Source organism: Sceloporus undulatus, chromosome 4 (assembly GCF_019175285.1).
Source record: "Sceloporus undulatus isolate JIND9_A2432 ecotype Alabama chromosome 4, SceUnd_v1.1, whole genome shotgun sequence".
Taxonomy (NCBI): domain Eukaryota; kingdom Metazoa; phylum Chordata; class Lepidosauria; order Squamata; family Phrynosomatidae; genus Sceloporus; species Sceloporus undulatus.
Genome location: NC_056525.1, coordinates 62,190,910 through 62,210,240, shown reverse-complemented (window position 1 = coordinate 62,210,240; position 19,331 = coordinate 62,190,910). Strand labels below are relative to the sequence as shown.

Genomic DNA, 19,331 nt, shown 5'->3' with positions numbered 1-19,331 from the left:
TATAAAACAGCACAGCCTTTGTTAAACTCTTTTATCAGTTTTCAAAACTCACTCATCAATTTTATATTATGTTTATGGTGGGCTGTCCTAAGAATTATGCTGTCTGATGGCAGAACAGCAAATATTGCTTCCTTTGTCAAGGTGCATAGTATTCAAAGCCATTCTTCTTATTATTAATCATATTCCTTTGCCATCAGAGGCAGAAAATCTCAGATACATTGGGCCCTTACTGACCACGAGAATTTGGTTCCAGGACCCCCCGTGGATACAGTGGATTTTCAAGTCCCATGAAATACAGTGGCATAGTAAAATGGTGTCCCTTATATAAAATGGTAAAATGAAAGTTTGCTTTTAGGAATACAGCATATGTTTTTTAAAAATCTTTTCAAGCTACGGATGGTTAAATCTAGGGATGCTGAATGTGTGGCTATGGAGGGCTGACTGCATATACTGGCAGTAAAATACAATGGAAAGAAAGTAAACAAGCAACATTTCTTGCTACTTTTTGCTACATTTTAGGACAAGCCAACCCAATGTGCTCTTTTGACTGCCCACACCTAATGTTTGGTCTGGCTTTTTGACTGCCCACCCCATATTGCAATAAGATTTAGCTGTCAGAATAAATGGCTGCTATATACAGAAGATTAGGTTCCATCGTGTCCTTGCTCTAAGGTGTCAAAACACCTTTGACCAGTTCTGCTACCTACCTCCATTTATCTACTACAAGATGAGTGGTATATACTGTATGTTGTTATTGTGTGCTTCAAGTTATACTCCCTGGGCATCTGCCACCAAAGGTGGCTACCTCACACTGCCCAATGGTAGGACCAGCCTAATCATCCATCTTGAACCTGGAACAATGAGTCTCAAGGTGTGAGGTGAGCTCCCTTGGGTGGCACAGGGAATCCGGAGGGAGAGCTTGGAAGTCCCAGGAAAAGATAAGATTCTGGGGCTGGATGATCCCATAACAAGAGGATCCAAGGGAACTCAGATGGAGCTGCTGTCTTCATTTTGTTATTATAATTTTGGTTACCACATTTTCTCTTATGAGGTGGCACACACAGCTCTCCATTTCATTCTCACAACAGTCTTTGGAAAAGGTCTGGGAAATAGAAGATGAGTGGACCAAGGTCATCCAATGTATTTCTTGGCTCAGTACACACCTGATTTTAGATCTCCTAAATCCCAGTACAACATCACACAAAAGGCTCCATCTAAGGAAGGTATCTTCAAAAAAGAAAACTGGAAATTACTTTTTCATCATTGCTTTATCTGTTTTTTCAACCAAAATTATTCTCCCAAGTGGGAGGTGCACCATTCCTAGAGGCACTGCAATACCAGGCTGATGCAGGGAGTGGATAGAGCAAGCTCTTGTTCCATCTCCTATTTCCAAAAATCCACTTAATATAGAGTTCTCAACTAGAGAACATATCAGATATTAAACTGATAAGAACAGATACTACACTTGATCTTAGCCGAAAGGCCGAGAAGCGATAACAAATGCATTTGAAGACATGCTTGGGAGATTCTCCAGTGACATCTGAGGCGACCATGAGTAAAACTGATGTTTCAAAGTGCTCAGTGCCACATCAGAATCAGCCGTTTGTAATTCCACAAGATGTACTCTGAAAATGTTGATGTTTGAACCGTGTGGGAAAACAGTCTCTGACAGACACTAATCTGAAAAAAAAAAACCTGTGGGTTCCCTCAGTCTTGCTTATTTCTCAGTTGTCACTCTGATTGTTCAGAGGGCTATTGGTGGGATATTTGCATAAGCTTACCTAGTCTCCACCCCCATCATGTGCTATGTGCAGCAACTGTTAATTCACTGCCCACCAGCAGAGGTCTCTAACATTTCATTTCCTATGGAAAAAAAACATCTCTACAAATCTTTTCTGGGGCTTCCAAGATCTCCCTCCAGAAGTCCAGTTCATGGGGACCTGGAATGTGATTCCACATTGCTGACATTCACCTTCCTGCTAAACCAACCCTCAGGTAGCAATTTATGTTTGTAAGGGATATAATGCAATAGATACCATACTGCTATCTGCTATCTAGATTCTACATAGTTGTCAAATTGAAAATATGAGCAGATGACAACTGTGTATACCTCCATTGCTCCTGAAGTAATATATTATTAATAATTAAATGTATTTTTCATCAAAACATTGTTTGAAATGAATTGCAATATATACCAGTGACTAGAATCCAGTTGGGAGTATGTGTTGCATTGACATGACTTCTAGTTACACCAGAATTGTTCCATTTAGACATTTGCGTGAGAAGATATACAGTACGAGTGCTTCAAGTTATTCTCCTTTCACCCACAGTGTAACAGCATACGGGCACAGTTCCACCCCTCCATAATTGAATATCTACCAGAACATCCCTGGGATATTCTCCAGAATGGGTAGGATGCACCCGGCCACACCATCTCCCCTCCCATTGCTGTTACCATCATTGCTCCCTTCCACAAAGAGGGTCTTAGCCTATGTAATGCTGAACTATTGTAATGAAGTAGACCAACACATTAGAGGTTATTTTGCATACTTTCTTTAATATTTGCTGTCATGGGTTTGGCCTGAAAAAAGAATTTTCATTGGGACTGTACACAAGTAACATATGATTTTAGGCCCAGTTGCAACAGCTGCAGCTTGTGTCAAAGACTAGGCCAGACTGGCAATACTGCTCATAAGTGGTTCCATCCAGGCAGTGCCAGAAAGCATTCTTGTTGCTGGCCACAGGGTATAGACCATTGGCTTTGCCAGCACAGAAACCACTGCCACCACTGGAGCTGCCACCACTGCCAGAACTGCCACTTCCACTTCCTCCACTACTGGGAGCAGCCGTGATTGGAGGGTTGGGCTGGGCAGGAGCAGTGCAGCCTGAAACAGAAAAGAGCATCACACATTTAGATCAGTCTATGTCCCAATATGATCAGCATGTGTTCATTCTTTGAGCCTAATTCTTTGTTCCTTATTTAGGTCACAACCCTATGAAACTATAAAAACCTGCCCATCATTAAATGTTAAATTCTAAAAACCAAAATTCTCACTAAAATCTCACTAAATAAACCAAAAAGTATAGGTCAGAATCCTGTGTTAGCTTACACTTGACTTCATATGGTTCAACCTCTGTATCCATGGATTCAACCACTCATGACTTGAATATATATATATATAAAATCCAAAAGGCAAAACTTGATTTTGCCATTTTATATATGGGACACTATTTTAATATGCCCTTGTATATAATGGAAATTGAGCTTTCATGGATTTTGGTATCCATGGGTTCCTGGAATCAAGCTTTAGCAGATTTAGCCTACTATGCTTACAGAGACATAGCTATGTGATATAAGCCCATCTCCTGATGCAGGATTCCAGCCAGAGTGTTTTAATATTTCTTGGTACTATTATCTCTTCATTAATTAGGTATGAAAAATTATATAGGGAAATACTTACTATCCCAAATCAATCGGTAACTTTTATAACTAAGCATAGGCTTCTGTACAGAGTTTGAAGAAGTTACTTTTTTGCATTACTGATCCCAGACCTTCCCTCCATCCAGTCTGGGGGATTTGGGGAATTTAAAGCCAAAATTAAATTTTCTGCATCTATATCCAGACTCAACATTCAAGCTACTGTGATTCAGAGGATGTCAGCAATGTACTGATAAATGAGAAAATGCCACGGGAAGAATGCAACCCATGATGTATTTGACACTGTTTGCATGCTTGAGTTATTTGTACATGATCAAGTTTTGAAATGTTCATGCTGTACTGTCATAGCATATACACATGTTAAACTACAATTGGATGATGGCAGTTTGCTTAAGAAAACTCTTTGTTGTTGCTACTTACTGGTACTTTCTAGTCCAAGAGCATTCTTCAGGGTGGTGATCAAGGGGTATTTGCCTTGGTTGCAGAATGTTCCAGTGAAGTCATCCAAGTCAAGGGCCCAGACCATAGCACCTCCAAAGTTGTTCTGTTTCAGCCATTCAGCCTTTGAAGGAAGAAACAATAATATCAGTCTCCAAGAAACAGGAAAAGAATTTCTGGTGCACCAAAATTAATTGTTGTATATAAACAGTAGCCCCTCCCAATTTGCAGGGGATCTGTTCCAGTCCCCCTCCCCCGCCCCCTGCAAAAATGGTGACCCGCAGATATCTAAGTCCCATTGAAAATAATGGGGTGCACCCTTGTGGTGCGCACCCCATTTTATCCTCTTTTGTTTGCCGTCCACAAATGGGTGTGGGACGCAGACTCCAAGTCCGCAAAAACAGAGGCAAGCATACTTGAGTTTGTATCTATGTTCTTCATACCTTGATCTGGAAGCTCTTGATGTTGTCATAGCCAAGCCACTCATTCCCTTGGTAAGCATAAGGGACATCTTGAGGACCATCCCAAGCCTGGGTGGCTCCATTCTTCAGGAAGGTGCAGATCTAGAATAGGAAGGGCATACAGTTATTCTTATGGTAACTAAGATACATCATGTGGCTAGGCAAGCCAACACAGAGATAGGGCAAAACCCATTTAGAAATGGTTTTCAATAACAAAAATGGCATGAAATTGCATTCTTTTGAATGTATATATTCATCTTAAACCTTTAAATGTGAAAACTGCTCAGTTTTCAATTAAACTGCTCATATCTACCAAAAGATTCCAGTAATGTTCCATGATTTGTTGTTTGAACCTGTAATTGACTATGCAGAAATGACTGCATCAGAAATATGTAGTGAGATTGGTTTTATTTTACAGGGAGGAATTTTAAAACTTTTCACTATGGATTTAGATTTCATATGATGCCTCTAAATAGAAAAAATATGGACTTTTCTAAGATTTATATTGTCCACAGTTCTTACACCTAATACTGCACCATAGTAAAAGTTAATAATAGTTAACCTATTACAATGTACACTATAAGCCAGAGACAGCTAATAATTGCTGCAATTCCTTATTTTGTTTATAATTTTTCTAATTTAGTACACATTATGATAATATCTATGTAACACATACCTCATAATAAGCCCAGAATCCAGACTGTCTTGTGTAAGGTCCAGCAGGCCCAGGGCCAGATGTTGGAGCACCAACAGCAGTATTGGATGGGTTACTGAGGATGAAAGTGTGTCCATATGTTGGGAATCCAACAATGAGTTTTTCAGCTGGAGCACCATTATTTTTCCAGTAGTTCATGGCATAGTCCTATAAGGAAAATGAAAGAGTGTGACAAGGATTTTTTCATGGACCTATGGATGGAAGATATCTGGTTGACCACTTGGGAAACTGGATGCTGGACTGGAGAGATATTTGGTCTAATCCAGCAAGACTCTTATGTTCTTACACTTTTCTGAGGCATGTTCATTCATCTATAAGTGATCAAGTATCAAAAATATACTTACAACATTGAAGTAGATGTTGCCACCAGTGTCAGCAGGACCCTTGTATAGGGGGCTGTTCTCTCCTGTGTATCCCTCCCAAGAACCATGGAAATCATAGGTCATCACATGGAAATAGTCCAGATACCTGTGGATAATAGGGGGATACGATGGGATTTAGTGTTTGCTTCATATATGCCAGGTTTGCTAATTTGACAAGCACACAGTTTTGAACAAGAGTATCTGTTGTAATCTCTGAAGCAGTTCTTTTAAATACAATGGTGAAACGAGATACTGACCCCCTCCCCATTCTTTGCTCACTCATTACATACATATAATATGTTCTTTTTTCATATTTATTGATAAACAGTTGTGAATGAAATAATATATTTAGCAAGGTATTCAGAGGAGTATCACATGTTAAGGAACTGTGCAATCAACTGGTAATGTTATTGGCATGTTTGTTCCAACCCTACATAAAGAATTGCACAATAAAGGAGTCTGTACTTGCTTTAAAGAAGGGATGATCAATTGCATAGTTTATGCAATTTTAAAACAGCTTGTCAAGCCCTGGTGAAGATGTCCTTTTTTATTTTGTCAATATATCTGTGCAATTCAGAAGGCAATAGGCCTTCTATTAGTGTCATGTCTCCTAGGGAAAGATTAAGTAGAACTCTTCAGTGCTCCTGGGAACAGTTGCCCTCCACTTCTACAGGGAATAGTTTTAAATGTCTCTTCTCCCTCTGTCTCATACTTCTGAGCAATTTGTTCTCTGAAATGCCTGGAACACTGAGGGTCTATTACAGCATTTCTCCAATCTGGCACCCTTCAGATATGTTGGATGACAGTTCACATCACCATGTGGCCACACTGTCTAGGTTGATGGTTGTCAAACTCCAACTCAAATCAAGAATGTCAGTCTGGAAAAGGCTGGTCTTGCTGACTGGACAGATATTTCCAGAAGCATAGCTCCTGCCAGTTCAGAATACATTATACAGATATCCTATCTTTCCATCCTTAATGCATTTTTTTGGAGCAAGACCCCCCCCCCTTACCCACAAAGCAGTGCTAAGAAGAGAGAGTTATCCTTAGAACAAAGTAAATTTCTGGGCCGCTAGTAAAATTCTGTGTTGTGCAATATAGCCTGTCAGGAAGTGTTTTGGAAGGGTTGTAATAGCAACGATAAAAATAATAGCACATCTTAGAACTCCTTTTCATCTTAGTTCTGTGGATATGTTGGCTATAGCTGTTTTAGGACTGTCCTCATGCCAAGTTCTGTCTCATAGGTCATCTCTCCTATGCTACGCTTGGAAAAAAAAAGCTTTTTTGGACTACAACTCTCAAAAGTGGTGATCATGGCTATGGTTTCTGGGAGTTTTAGCAACACTGTTATGGAGACCTCCTAGGAAGTTAGAAAACCACAAAAACATAAGTAGGCAGAAAGGCAGAAGTAAAGCCTGCTATTATAGCACCTCCTTCCTTCTCAGTAAACACTATTTTCAGATCTCCTTCAAAGTGGTTTGTTTCTTTCTGACCAGCAGAGGTGTAGGCAAGAAAGAAAGTCCCATTTCATTTTTGTTGCAGCAAAACCATTTCCCCCTATGATGCAGGGGGAAAGGAGCTCTAAGCAACTGATAAAAACCAAGTCTGTCTGATGTCACAGTACTCACTGGCCAAGCTGTGGAATCTGATAGCCTGATTCAATGTTGGACAGTCCAGCAGCCACAGCAGCAGTGACCATCAACCTGGGTCTGTTAGTTTGTTGGGCCTCCTGTTCAAAAGCTTCCCGCATTTCCTATGAAAGAGAAGTAGTAAAGGATAAAATATCTCAGTACCACCATATACCATCTTCCTGCTCTCAGTTTAGAGAGTGGAAACCCCTGTTTATGTATGATACAGCAAATCTCATAGCAGCAGAACAGATGAAGATTGTGTATTACCTGAATACAAATTCAATAGTGAATGTTGGTAGAGGTTTACATTTTATGATCTTATATGTTAAGATCATGGGGACTATGAAAGTTGCAGTACAATTTCTGGAGGGCCACATATTCTTCATCCTTACTATTCTGCCTGAGAAGAACTGAGTCTTTCCAGGAAAACTTGGAATCCATTGATCTAAATATCTATTGATGCATCTTGTCATATGTATGCATTGTACTTAATAATGCTGCTGGAAGTAAATTAATGTGGTGCAAGTAACAAGCATTTATTTGCACTTGGTTAGTCTAAAACTTTTCTGCTATTAAGTTTATGGTAATGCTGTATAAAATTATGATGACAGATTAACCAGTTTACCTTAACGAGAACAGTAAAGAGATCCCTATCCTGAGCAGTGCTGCCTCGAGAACCAGGATACTCCCAGTCAAAATCCAGACCATCAAATTCATACTCGCGAAGGAATTTGATGACTGAGGTGATAAAAGTCTGGCGGGTTGCAGAAGTGGCAACCATTGCGTTGAATCTAGGCAAAACAACAGAGAGAATTGGAAAATTAGAAGAAACAGTTATAAACAGCATTCATGCCACTCTGCTCTGCAACAGTAAAATATCACGCCAAGAAAAAATGATGCATCACTCAATAGGTTGCAAAGGAGCATCAGATTCAGCCCCCCCTGTCCCAAAGTGAGACTTCACTATCTTAAAAATGGTAATTATGCATACAAGTTTCCACATGCATATATCAAAGAGCTAATAGCTCTACAAGTTTCAAGGAAGTGAGCCAAACCACAAATTCAGGACCTGAAAACCATCCTTTTCCATGACTGAACTGGCTTTTGAGAACATTCCTTTCAAATCCCAAACATCAGTGATGATTATTCAGATCCAGAGTTTGAGACAAAGCCCTCTATGATGGCTTCCCAAGAAAAATGTTATGAGGCTTACGGTGCTGTTCCAAAATTCCATCCTCCGATAGCCAGGAGAGTCTTTAGTTGTCCATTCCTGTGAATATCAAATTACAAGAGATTCAGTTCAGTTTTGAATTCTTGATTTAGCATCCTCATAATGATGTCTCCTTGATTTGGAAGGGAAGCAGGTTCTTAAATGTTTATTCTGCCATTTTTCACACAATGGTCAATTATCTCATTGATACTGGCAGAGCATAAAGCTCTACCAGTGTACTTATGCTGATCGTCTTGGTCTGGACAGTAATGGTCTGGAAGGGCAAGAGCTACCAGGAGGATGACAAATGTAGAGGGAGTTTTTCCAATGCCACAAAGTGTCTGTTTGAGGCAGAAGGGTGAGAGGCACACTTGAGCCATCAGGCTTCTGTTGTGTAATTGGAAACAACCCACTGTTGCAAGGAGGTACTGTACTGTATACCTTCTTGTGCAGTGGTACAAAAAGGACTTAGATATATAACCCCTGTAACACAAACATTTGCCACCCCATATGCAATTACTGATTAGGCAAACTTAAGTCATCAAGAGAATTCCAGCACATATATTCTATATGGATATCTCCAGCAAGGTTTTATTCACAGTGACCTATCCACCACCTCCATTTTCAATTTCTTAATAAGAAATTAAAAGCATTTCTATCTCAGGCACTGGCAATTTACAATGTATTTTGTCCCCCCTCCCTTTTGGGGTCAGTTTAAACATAGGTACAACAGCAGGGATAGTTGGGAATTGCAGTCCAAAATGTTTCAAGGCGCAATGCCTCTTCAGTCTTGACGTATATGAACAACCTTTTTTGCTCCCTCATGCATTCCAGATTTGTTTGTATAGTTGCCTGCCTTGCTATATAATCTACAGTCCTTAGTTACTAACTGTAAAGGAGTTTTAAAAGACTCTGGTTAGCTGACCTGCAGATATTGCTGTAAGAATTCTAAACCAGAAACTAATTGTCATTAAACATCATATGCATCTGAGGAAGTAGACTTAAGTCTATGAAAGCTCATGCTGCCAACTTCTTTCTTTAGGTAGTCTCAAAGGTGCTACAAGATCTCTCTACATACTATTCTACAGACTAACATGGCTAATTCAATGTCACCAAAGTACTTACTGATTTTTCAGTCCATTGAAAGATTGGTAAAGGGTCACATCATTCCATTCAATGGTGGCAATCTGATTATTCTTCATGCCAGCAAATGCATAGATTAGTTGTGTACACAGGCATGGGTCAATATTATCAGGCTTGAAGCGTCCAAGGCCTGGTCTATATTGGGCCCAGTTGGTAAAGTAGCATGTCAGCTGATAGGCAGAGCCTATGATCAAAAGAAAAGTGAAGATAATAGTAAGATTCTAGTTTCTACAGTGAACCAGAGTGATTAAGCAAAATGGCTCCAGATACATAGCACATGGCCATGCTCAGTAAGTAAAATGTGGGTGCCGAAATGTGGATCTATGGATTCTCTGGATCTATAGAAAGGAGTAGTAATTATCATGTATTCAATTCTCAATCAAGTTCATATTTTCATTACTTCTGCAAAACTATCAAAAGCATATTAACAAAAGCTTCTTCCATCAAAGTTGATTGAATTGTGTAGTGAAGCAATCACACAACTACTTTAGCATTATATGTGAAATCACTGAGCTGTTGTCAATTATCCTCAGACTGGAGATTGTATGATCGGATGACTAAATTCTATAATAATATAATCTAGCTATAGAAGACCAAGCTTTGTTAATGAAACAATATATTTTGATATAGCTTTTATTCAGACAGAAAGAGCTAACCGAATTTAGTACATGATACAACTAACTAGTCAGTAGTCTCATAAGGAACAGCAGGATTGTTGTTGTGTGCCTTCAAATCATTTCTGATTTATGGTGACCCTTAGGTGAACCTATCATAGGGTGTGTTGGCAAGTTTCTTTGGGGGGGGTTTGTCATTGCCATCTTCTGAGGCTGAGAGTGTGTGACTTACTCAAGGTCATCCAGTTGGTTTCCATGGCTGAGCTGGCATAATCTATGTACTATATTTCCAGTAATCAGTACAGAATTATTTTACCAATTATCATCATTTGGGGGGGGGGGGGTTGAGGACTTCTGGTTTACTTCCCAGCAACAAAGCTCTATTAAAGTTATATAGAAGCTTTAAAGTTATATAGGAGGTGCTCAACCCTCCCTTATCAGCCAGTTGCTTTGCTTATAATCTATCCAATCATTACTTACCCAGCTGAGCATTCAGCAAAAGCACCAGACCTATGAAATGAAAGAAAGAAAGAAAGAAAGAAAGAAAGAAAAATAAATAAATACATAAGGAGATGACCCTTTGAATAAATGGGAAAGAGTATACATGTTCTGTTGGCTTAAGTGGGAAAGACATACAAACACATTTGGAAACCAAGTATGTTTTATGCTAACAAGGTTCAGACAACTTCCGACATTACAGAAAGCCAGGGCTCTACAGTGATTCCAAGCAGTGTGTTGGTATGCGCTACTTGATTGTTTCCATCAGCAGTGGGAATGGTGAAGGAAATTATGGATCTTTGACATATATTACTACACAAAAATCTGTCAGAAGCTCCTTTTCTGGTATGCTTGTCTCTGACAACCTGGAAAAATAACCCTAGAACTCTAGATGTGATTGGACTACAACTTCCAGCATGCCTCACCATTGAGTTAGGAGGTTAAGCCCAATAGCACCTGGAAGGCCATGTGTTGCTCATTTCTGTCCTAGAAGGAATTATAGGTTATAGATAGATCTGCAATTGGTAGTATAACTAGTAAGAATTGGCCCACATGCATGAGCAAAATGGCTTACACTTAATAGTTAGCATCGTCTTGAATTATTATGATATTCAAAGACATCATCTATGAAAGATTGTAATACATTCCTGAGATTTTTACACAAGAAAAATAATATGTTCCAAATGTGTTACTGTGTACATTCAAGTTGTTTCTGACTTATGGTGATCTGCTTTTCTTGGCAAGATTTGTTTACAGAGAGAATTTCCTTTGCCTACCTCTGAGGCTGAGAGACTGTGACTTGCCCAAGGTCATTCAGTGGGTTTCCATGACTGAGTGAATATTTTGGCTTTGTACTCCAGAGTTCAGTGCTCAGACCACTACACTACTCTGGCTGCCACACATTCCCAATACAGACAGTGGCCTCTTGATATCCACTGGGGTTTAGTATTCATAGACCGTCTGAAACCCCAAACTCTTTCTGTTCCAAGCATTTCAGATACGTGAGACTCAACATGTACTATGTGTAGCTTTTTTTGTACCACCCAAAAGCTGATGTTCTCTGGGTTGCTCATAGAATAAAACAGTGCAATATAAAAATCCAATAAAACATAATGTAAACCCTTTTTTTAAAAAAAGAAGTTTTAAAGAACAAGAAAATAAAACCAGTGTAAACTAAGGCCTGAAACATATGGGCAAAAAGTGCTGCTTTGGGGCTGATTTGAGGCCATGGCATGCAGATTACACATGCCCATGAAACAGCTGGAAACTGCGCTGAGTCCGGCTAACATGGCTCCAACCCTGCTGCAAAAGGAATGGAAAAGAAACCACTCCTTGCCAGCAGTCCATTCTGGACTGCAGCAGCGGCTGGCCTCAGGACTGCGACATCTGTCTGCTGTGATCCTGTGCCAATCGGGGTCCGCTCACGGCTGGAGCAGCCAGAGGCTGCTCAAAGCCACTCATCTGCTTGAGCCCAATGTAAATCAGCAGAAGCACAGAATCTAAGAAGTACTATATATTACAATACACAAACACAGGCACTTAAAAAATAGATTGACTGAGGGGTGAAACGCACAGGCAGCATAAAGTGGCTTCCTGACAATTTGAGGGCAGGGGGTTTAGAGGATGCACAAGGCAAAAGAGGTTGGGAAACAAAATGAAGCCAGACTCCAGGGCTAAAAACTGAAGCAAAAAGAATCCAGCATCCAGCACTAGTGTGGAAATGCGGTGAAGGCAGGGAGAAAGCAAGGTTGGTGCCCCTTTTTTTTGCAAGCCATGAGTCTGGAAATGCTGGGGTTAGAGGCAGCGAGAAAGCAAGGCTGGTGTCCTCTTTTTTTTTTGCAAGCCATGAGTCTGGAAATGCTGGGGCTAAAGGCAGGGAAAAAGCAAGGTTGGTGCCCCTTTTTTTTGCAAGCCATGGGTCTGGAAATGCTGATGCAAAGAGGTGTGTGTGTGTGTGTGTGTGTGTGTGTGTGTGTGTGTGTATGTATGTATGCACCCAGACTTGTTTCCCCATGCTGATACTGTGACCCTTGAGAGAGGTTCAAAGAGGGAGATGTAGAGAGGGAAGTGGTGCTTTGTTTCCCCCTTTAGATCTTTTGTAACATGCCCTCGATTTATCCATGGGTCATATCAAAATCCATGATTTTGGCCTCAAAAATTGTCCTTGACTTATACATGAGGTTGACTTATACATGAGTATATACGGTAATATATCGTCTAAAGTAGCAGAATTTAGGAAACATTTACTTGTTCTGAAACCAGGTATAATTGTATTTTTTAATGTAGAATCATGGGGTGGCTTGGCTATTTGCTATATAGGATGGGTATCATGGTTTTAGTGTGGTTTTAATGTTTGTAATTCTATATTGTTTTTAGATGAGATTTTAACTGTTTTATTGTATGTAATATATTTTTAGAATTTTATTTGTGAGCTGCCTTGGGTCCTCTCTGGGAGAATAAAATAAAAGAAAAGAAAGTTTCAGTTATTTGAAGTGCTTCCCTAACTAACATCCACTTTAGTAGGTAAATGTTTCTGACATACTGGTGCTTCCTAGTTTAGTACTTGTTCCCAGCCCAATCTGTGTGTGTTTACTCAGAAGTAAGTCTCCACTGTAGTTACTGGTGCTCCATATTTTAAACAATTGATGGTTACCCAGGAACATAATACCACACAATGGATTTTCTTATTTTAGATAATAGAACTTGACCTGACCCTCCGACTTCTGGAATTTTGATCTGGAAACACTAAAATAGAGCAAGATTCCATGACAAACCCTTCAGAATCAAGTTCTAGACCCTTCATTTGTTGATAGTCCTTTTGTCAAGTTGCATTCTCTAAACCAGCTTCAGATATATTGAACAAAAGTTCAGGAACATCACCAGTCAGCATGAACAATGTTGGTGCTACCTGGAGATGAATGGAGTATTCTGGCACCTTTAGAGAGCACCAAGTTGGGAAGACTGCATCAATTATTTCTCTCAGTGGAACCTTCTTGGGAATCTAGGAAACCCTTTTATATTTACTCACATCAGAATTCTGTGCACGTTTCACTGGGACTTATTTAAAGGTTGTAGATTGTGGCCTCAGTCTCAGACAATTTTCAGGGCTCATCCCGATGGACTGTAAAAACTAGAAGTCTCTGTTTTTGTTGTTATCCTTTTCATTTCATTTTTATTTTTTCTGATAAAATGCACAATGTTTTTGCCATCCTGAAGTATCCCCAGGGAACTCCCAGCATCTACAAGGATTTGTTATTCCCACTCCCCATGTCACTTTAAATTAACCCAATATTTCTCAAAATGAAATGTGCCTCTCCATGTCTGCCTTCCAGAACTAGCTAAGATGGCTGCCACCAAGAAACATAGTGACTGTTTTGAGGATACCAACAGATGTCAAGCTAGGGAAAGAGGAATGCTTGCAATATCAAATAAATAAATAAATAAATGGGGGAAAAAAAAGATCCTAATGCTTAACTAGTGTAATATTGCTAAAGCACTTTAACACTCTCACCATGACTCTTGAATAATAATTAAGAAGGTCTCAATGGAAATTGTTAAAAGTCAGATTCTGAAACATTGCCAGAGTCTAGATGACACATGTTATTGGGAAAGGGGGGGGAATATGAGGGAGTGGAGGTGAAGCATACCCAGGATATTTCAAGAAAGTATTTAGATGCAAAGCCATGAATATGCAGGTAAAATGAAAACAAAAAGAACTGGGAAGTCTTGATACTTCCAGGGACTTTTTTCCTTTTTGGGTAAATCCAAAGCCATGCATATTCATTGCAGCACTTAATGAAAAACATGAATTAGAACATTATTAACAAATAATATCAAGTATTATAGACTTACCTGTAAGGAGAATGAGCTTGGCCATGGTTAATCCGTGTACCGTTCTTCCTCAGTCATCTGCTGCCTTTTATAGAATGAATGTCCTTCTTTAACCACATGGCTCCATATCTCAAAAGATAAGCAGATAAGACATTAAAAGAAAAGCAAATGTAGTTAATGGATTAATAGATAGATATTTCCACCTTGCTTTTGTACCATAACATTTTTTTCTTTCTCATACTGTATAAGCTTCCCACCATGGAAAATAATACAGCTCAAATGATATCTTCATAAATATAAAATTTGTTTTAGGAATGTACATGTTCCTTCTGAAGCTGATAATGTCTATTGTGCTTCTAATTATTTTAACAGTATTTGTACTGCTATATAAATAGCTTTTCAAAGAATATGAATTAGGTATGTTAGTGGAGAAAAGTGCTTCTGATAAAGTTATTTGAACAGTTCTAAAAACACAAGTCTGGCATATTGGGACAGGTCATGAATATGTAATGTATGCCCCTTTACTCTCGCCCTGTACTCAAATATCCTAAAAACTTTAATAGTTTTAGCATGAAGATCTGCAAAGGATTTTGCAAGCACATTCAGCAGACAATGCTCCTGCAGTTGTCTTCTCTTTACTTTTACCCAATTCATGTTGCAGGTAAATGCATGGGATTAATGAGAATTGAAAATATAACAACATTTCCCTGGAATGTTCTTGAAAATAATGCAAGAGATATTTTTGCTAATTTTAGGAAATCCAGTTTTCTACGCTAATCTGATCATGTTGAATCTAATGATCACTGTCTCCATGTCCATGTCTCAAACACAAGGCAGAAGATATTGTATGAGCTGGTACTTGAACGGATACATCTTGTTTTTGCTTTTTTGATTGCAGAGGGATGTGAGAGAAACAATCAATAGCTGAACTGTGTGTGGTGGTCTTGAGTACGTACACAATTCATACAAAGGGATGCTGGCATCTGAATAATAAAGACAAAGAAAGGAGAGAAGTATAGGCAAGAAGTATATACACAATCAATTATGAGATTATTAAATTTGTGAATCTAAAGAATCTGCTAAGAGAGATATAGGAAAAAGATTTTCAAGGAATAATATTATTTTATTACCTGGTATAATATTCAACTGTTAGTTAAGGTAGTTTTCCCCCCACAGTAGTTTGACTGTGTGCCAAGCATGGTTTGGATTCTAAACAATGTAATTCCATGGTTCATTCCCATCTGCTAGAGATGTTCTTCTGGAGCTGTAGTCGCATGGTTTTATGTGAAAAGTCAAGAAAATACCACTGGCATTTGGGCATCATGGTATACTGTATCACAGAATGTCCTGTGCTCAAATAACATGTGATTCAGTGCTATCCCGTGGTGGTGGGTGATTTTCTTACCAGTGGAACAGTGAATTTGCTGGGTTTTTTTAAGCCAAATTTTAAAATGAGCTATGAAGGGCTCTGAACCATTTCAGCACTTTGGATAGTTGCTCTCAGTTCAGATGTTCTGAGACAGACACATTTTTACAACACCCAAAATAAGATGTCCACATGTATGTTCTAAAATGGATCTTCTTTGATTCTCTGGCTTAAGAAAACAAGTATTATCTGAAAAGTCCTCTAGTCACATCCTATAGGTAGCACCCATATTGAACTTTGCAGATCTTTATGCTAAAACTATGAAGATTTTTTAATGACATTTGGGAACAATTTATCTTTTATTAAGTTTACTGATTAAGCTCTGTGTTACACTCGTGCGCATATAAACATACTGAAATAAGGTAATTCCTCTAAAATCCCTTTCCTGTGTCTCCTTTACAAAAGAGCTGGATTTCCAAGGTACAAAACTAATCCAGTTTGAAACCAGTTTAACTGCCCTGGCTCAGTGCTAGGGAATTCTGGGAACTGTAGTTTTATGAGGCATTTAGCTTTCTCTGTCAGAGAGCTCTGGTGTCACAATACACCATATTTCCCAGAATTCCCTGGCACTAAACCAGAGCAGTTAGCGTGGCCTCAAACTGGATTATTTCTGTGGTGTGTTTTGGACCTAAATCTACCAAGGAAATTAGTCAAATAAAAATATATTCCTAGCAAATGATCAGAGAAGGGAAATTTGATCCAGATCTGTATGTATCCCAAGTTATTGTAATTAGATTTCTTAACCTGGTAATACAATTTTGTCTCTTTTTCTAATTCAAGTTTATTAAACCAAGGTGGCTAATTTAAAGGAAAAATAAATTAATCCCCAAATTAAACTTTTGATTTAAAATCAAGCTATTACATATTAAAAAAAAAATAAAATAAAAGAGATAACCTTTTGTTCTCTGATCTTTTAATGCCATGAGGTGGCACTGCTTCAGAGTAAGGCTCTTAGTTGTCCTGCTATTTATTGAAATAGCAGAATGTCAATACAATTAAGAGATGGAGAACAGATTCATATTGCCATACCCACCCCATACTCTCTTCTAATAAATTCTCAGATTACCAGCACCTACATCGACTGGTCTGATGAACTCCTACAACTTTTCTGGTCATTATTGTGTAGGAAGATAAAACATATACAAAAGACAGACCTTTGTATACAGGGAACTCACTTATTTTACTATGGTTGTATGTGATGGGAAAACTACTGTGTGAGGAAGCTATGAGTGTCATGTACATCTTGAAAATATTTTTTTAGAAGTATAAATTCCAAATAGCAAATTCCTTAATTTTGCCATTTTATGTAATGGACACCATTTTACTATCCCATTGTTTTAATGGGACTTGGCAATGGCAAACCACCTCTGAAGAAAACCCCATAACAGGTTTGACTTAAGGTCGCCATAAACTGTAAATGACTTCAAGGCACACAATAATAGAAACAAATATGATTTCCTTATCTGCAGCTATCCAAAATAATAAAGTCTCAGGTGACAATATCATATGCTCTTGTCTTTCTGTACACTTGGACTGATTGTAAAAGCCTTTAATATGAAGGTTGCAAGATTGTGTAGGAACAGGAGATTTCTGGACTCCTCTACCCAGAAGTATAAATTTATGTTGGAAAACTGGTGAAGAAATATGGGCACTCTATCCTGATACTAGCTATTCCCATCTCTCTCTACCAAATAGTTCATTGTGAACAAGAAGCATCTGCTTTTCAAGGCTCCATAAATTTCAACATAGGCCTCTGCTGTGCTTGCAGTTTTCAAGATCATGGTTTGTATACACACCCATTAAGATAAGGTAAGGCTGAAATGCCAACATTTACATAGTGTGTTACTGTAAACCAGATATTGGTTCTCAGTCCTTTTTCTCTTTGTTTCCAGCTATTGGCCTTTCACCTCTGAGTAGCACTAGTCTCTTGCTAGGGAACTGGTCATATGAGCACAGTGACATTTTTGTGTGGTAGAGGTCTCTGGAGAAATAGCTGTAGGGTGTCATTGCTGTCCTCCAGTGTGAGGCAGCTGCTTCACTCACTCTAATGGCAGGACTTACAGTGGGTAGTAAAAACACAACCTGATACAACCACTGATGCTGTGCAGCCTGTCAATCATTGACAGGAATCTTATAGCACCTTTGAGACTAAATGAAAGGTTGAAGCTGGTAGGATGAGCTTTCATAGGCTTGGGTCTACTTCCTCAGATGCATGGGGCAGAGTGGAGAGTTTTTAACTGACACTGGAGGAATAGTTAAAAAGATATAATTTATTCATCTCTTTCTTTCAGCAAACAACATCTAGAATTATAAGGGCTGAAAGAAATACAAGTTTTGTCTTTCAGTATATAGGAAGCCAGCAAGGTATTGTTCAAAAGTAAAAAATGACGAGTAATGTCCATCTTTTGGTATGCTCAGAGCCTTGCCAGCTAGATTTGAAGTGAAAAGAAAGCAACTAAACCATTTGTGTGTAAGAATAACACAAGCATTCATTCAATACAATGGTAGATTATGATGGGTTGAATAAATAAAAAGAATAAGGGAGAGCAAGCTTACGACATCTCTTATTTTGTAGGGGCTCCCTAAGCTATGTCAGCTGTACTCCAATGGGATAATAGTCTCTAGACATGTGTGCTCTTTATCTTGGAGTGAATGCCAGAGAAGTGCTGCCTAGCTGTATGCTTTATCTATTTCCCTTAATACTTTTAGAAAGTACCAGAAAATTCTGTGTGTATATGCGGGGGTGGGGTAGGGGTGGGGATGATTTATCCAACCGTTGATTTAGTGGTAGAAGTGGAGAGAAGGTCAATTATTTTCCTAGGTTCCTTTGAGTTCTCTTATCTTGGGAATGTAACAAGTGGGGTGAATAATTCAGCATGGCCTGGTCCCTATGTTGTGCTTGCTATTTCCAAATTATTCTAAAAGCAGGAATATGATTGTGTCATCACTCCAGCTATTTGTAACATGACTCTCACAAACAGTTCATAACACTTCATCACACTGTCCATATCAATATCTTACAGAATTTTAAAAAGGGGGAAGCTTTAGTAAGTGGAGATAAGAGTACCAGCAAGAACTACATTATCAGTGGCTAAGCTCATGCAATTGGCTGATCACTCACTTGATGTAGGTATAGCTTGCTTCATTTTCCTTTCCAATCATTTTCTGTTTCTTTATAGTATGTGTTTCTTGTACACATGCATTGGATCAAGATATCAATTTCACTGAAGTTGAAGTACTAAAAGGAAGTTTACACATGATGATTTTCTGTGTTCCTGACTATTGTGCACAACATTTTAATTTTTATTATTCATTTCTGTATTTATCTACCACTACTGCTAGGAAGCTCCCATATGTGCAACAGGGGTGTGTGGTACTTGGGGAATTGCTCCAGGGCCCCAGCTGTCTTAATCTGACTTTGGGGTCAGCTTTTCTGTTGGGCCATAAAAGGGGAACACTGCCATTTTTGGATGTCCTTGTCATCTGCAAACCGAACCAATGTTTGGGTTACACAGTATACCAAAAACCCACACATACAGACAGATACCTGCACAAGAACTCCA

The 19,331-nt window shown here is 38.9% G+C and overlaps 1 protein-coding gene and 1 non-coding gene across 2 annotated transcripts; both read right to left on the bottom strand.

Annotated features, from left to right (window-relative positions):
- Positions 1-1,304: 1,304 nt before the first annotated feature.
- On the bottom strand, positions 1,305-1,495 carry LOC121930186. Its single transcript, XR_006103849.1, has one exon. It is a non-coding gene; the product is annotated as a U2 spliceosomal RNA (small nuclear RNA).
- A 1,133-nt stretch (positions 1,496-2,628) lies between these two features.
- Positions 2,629-14,405, bottom strand: LOC121928583 (acidic mammalian chitinase-like). Its single transcript, XM_042463495.1, has 11 exons — positions 14,364-14,405; positions 10,494-10,523; positions 9,382-9,583; positions 8,260-8,316; positions 7,672-7,837; positions 7,044-7,168; positions 5,398-5,521; positions 5,015-5,200; positions 4,321-4,440; positions 3,860-4,001; positions 2,629-2,885 (listed from the first exon to the last, which is right to left on the bottom strand). Exons 1-11 carry the CDS (start codon positions 14,386-14,388, stop codon positions 2,629-2,631), a joined length of 1,434 nt encoding a protein of 477 aa, XP_042319429.1. The 5' UTR covers positions 14,389-14,405.
- Positions 14,406-19,331: the final 4,926 nt, after the last annotated feature.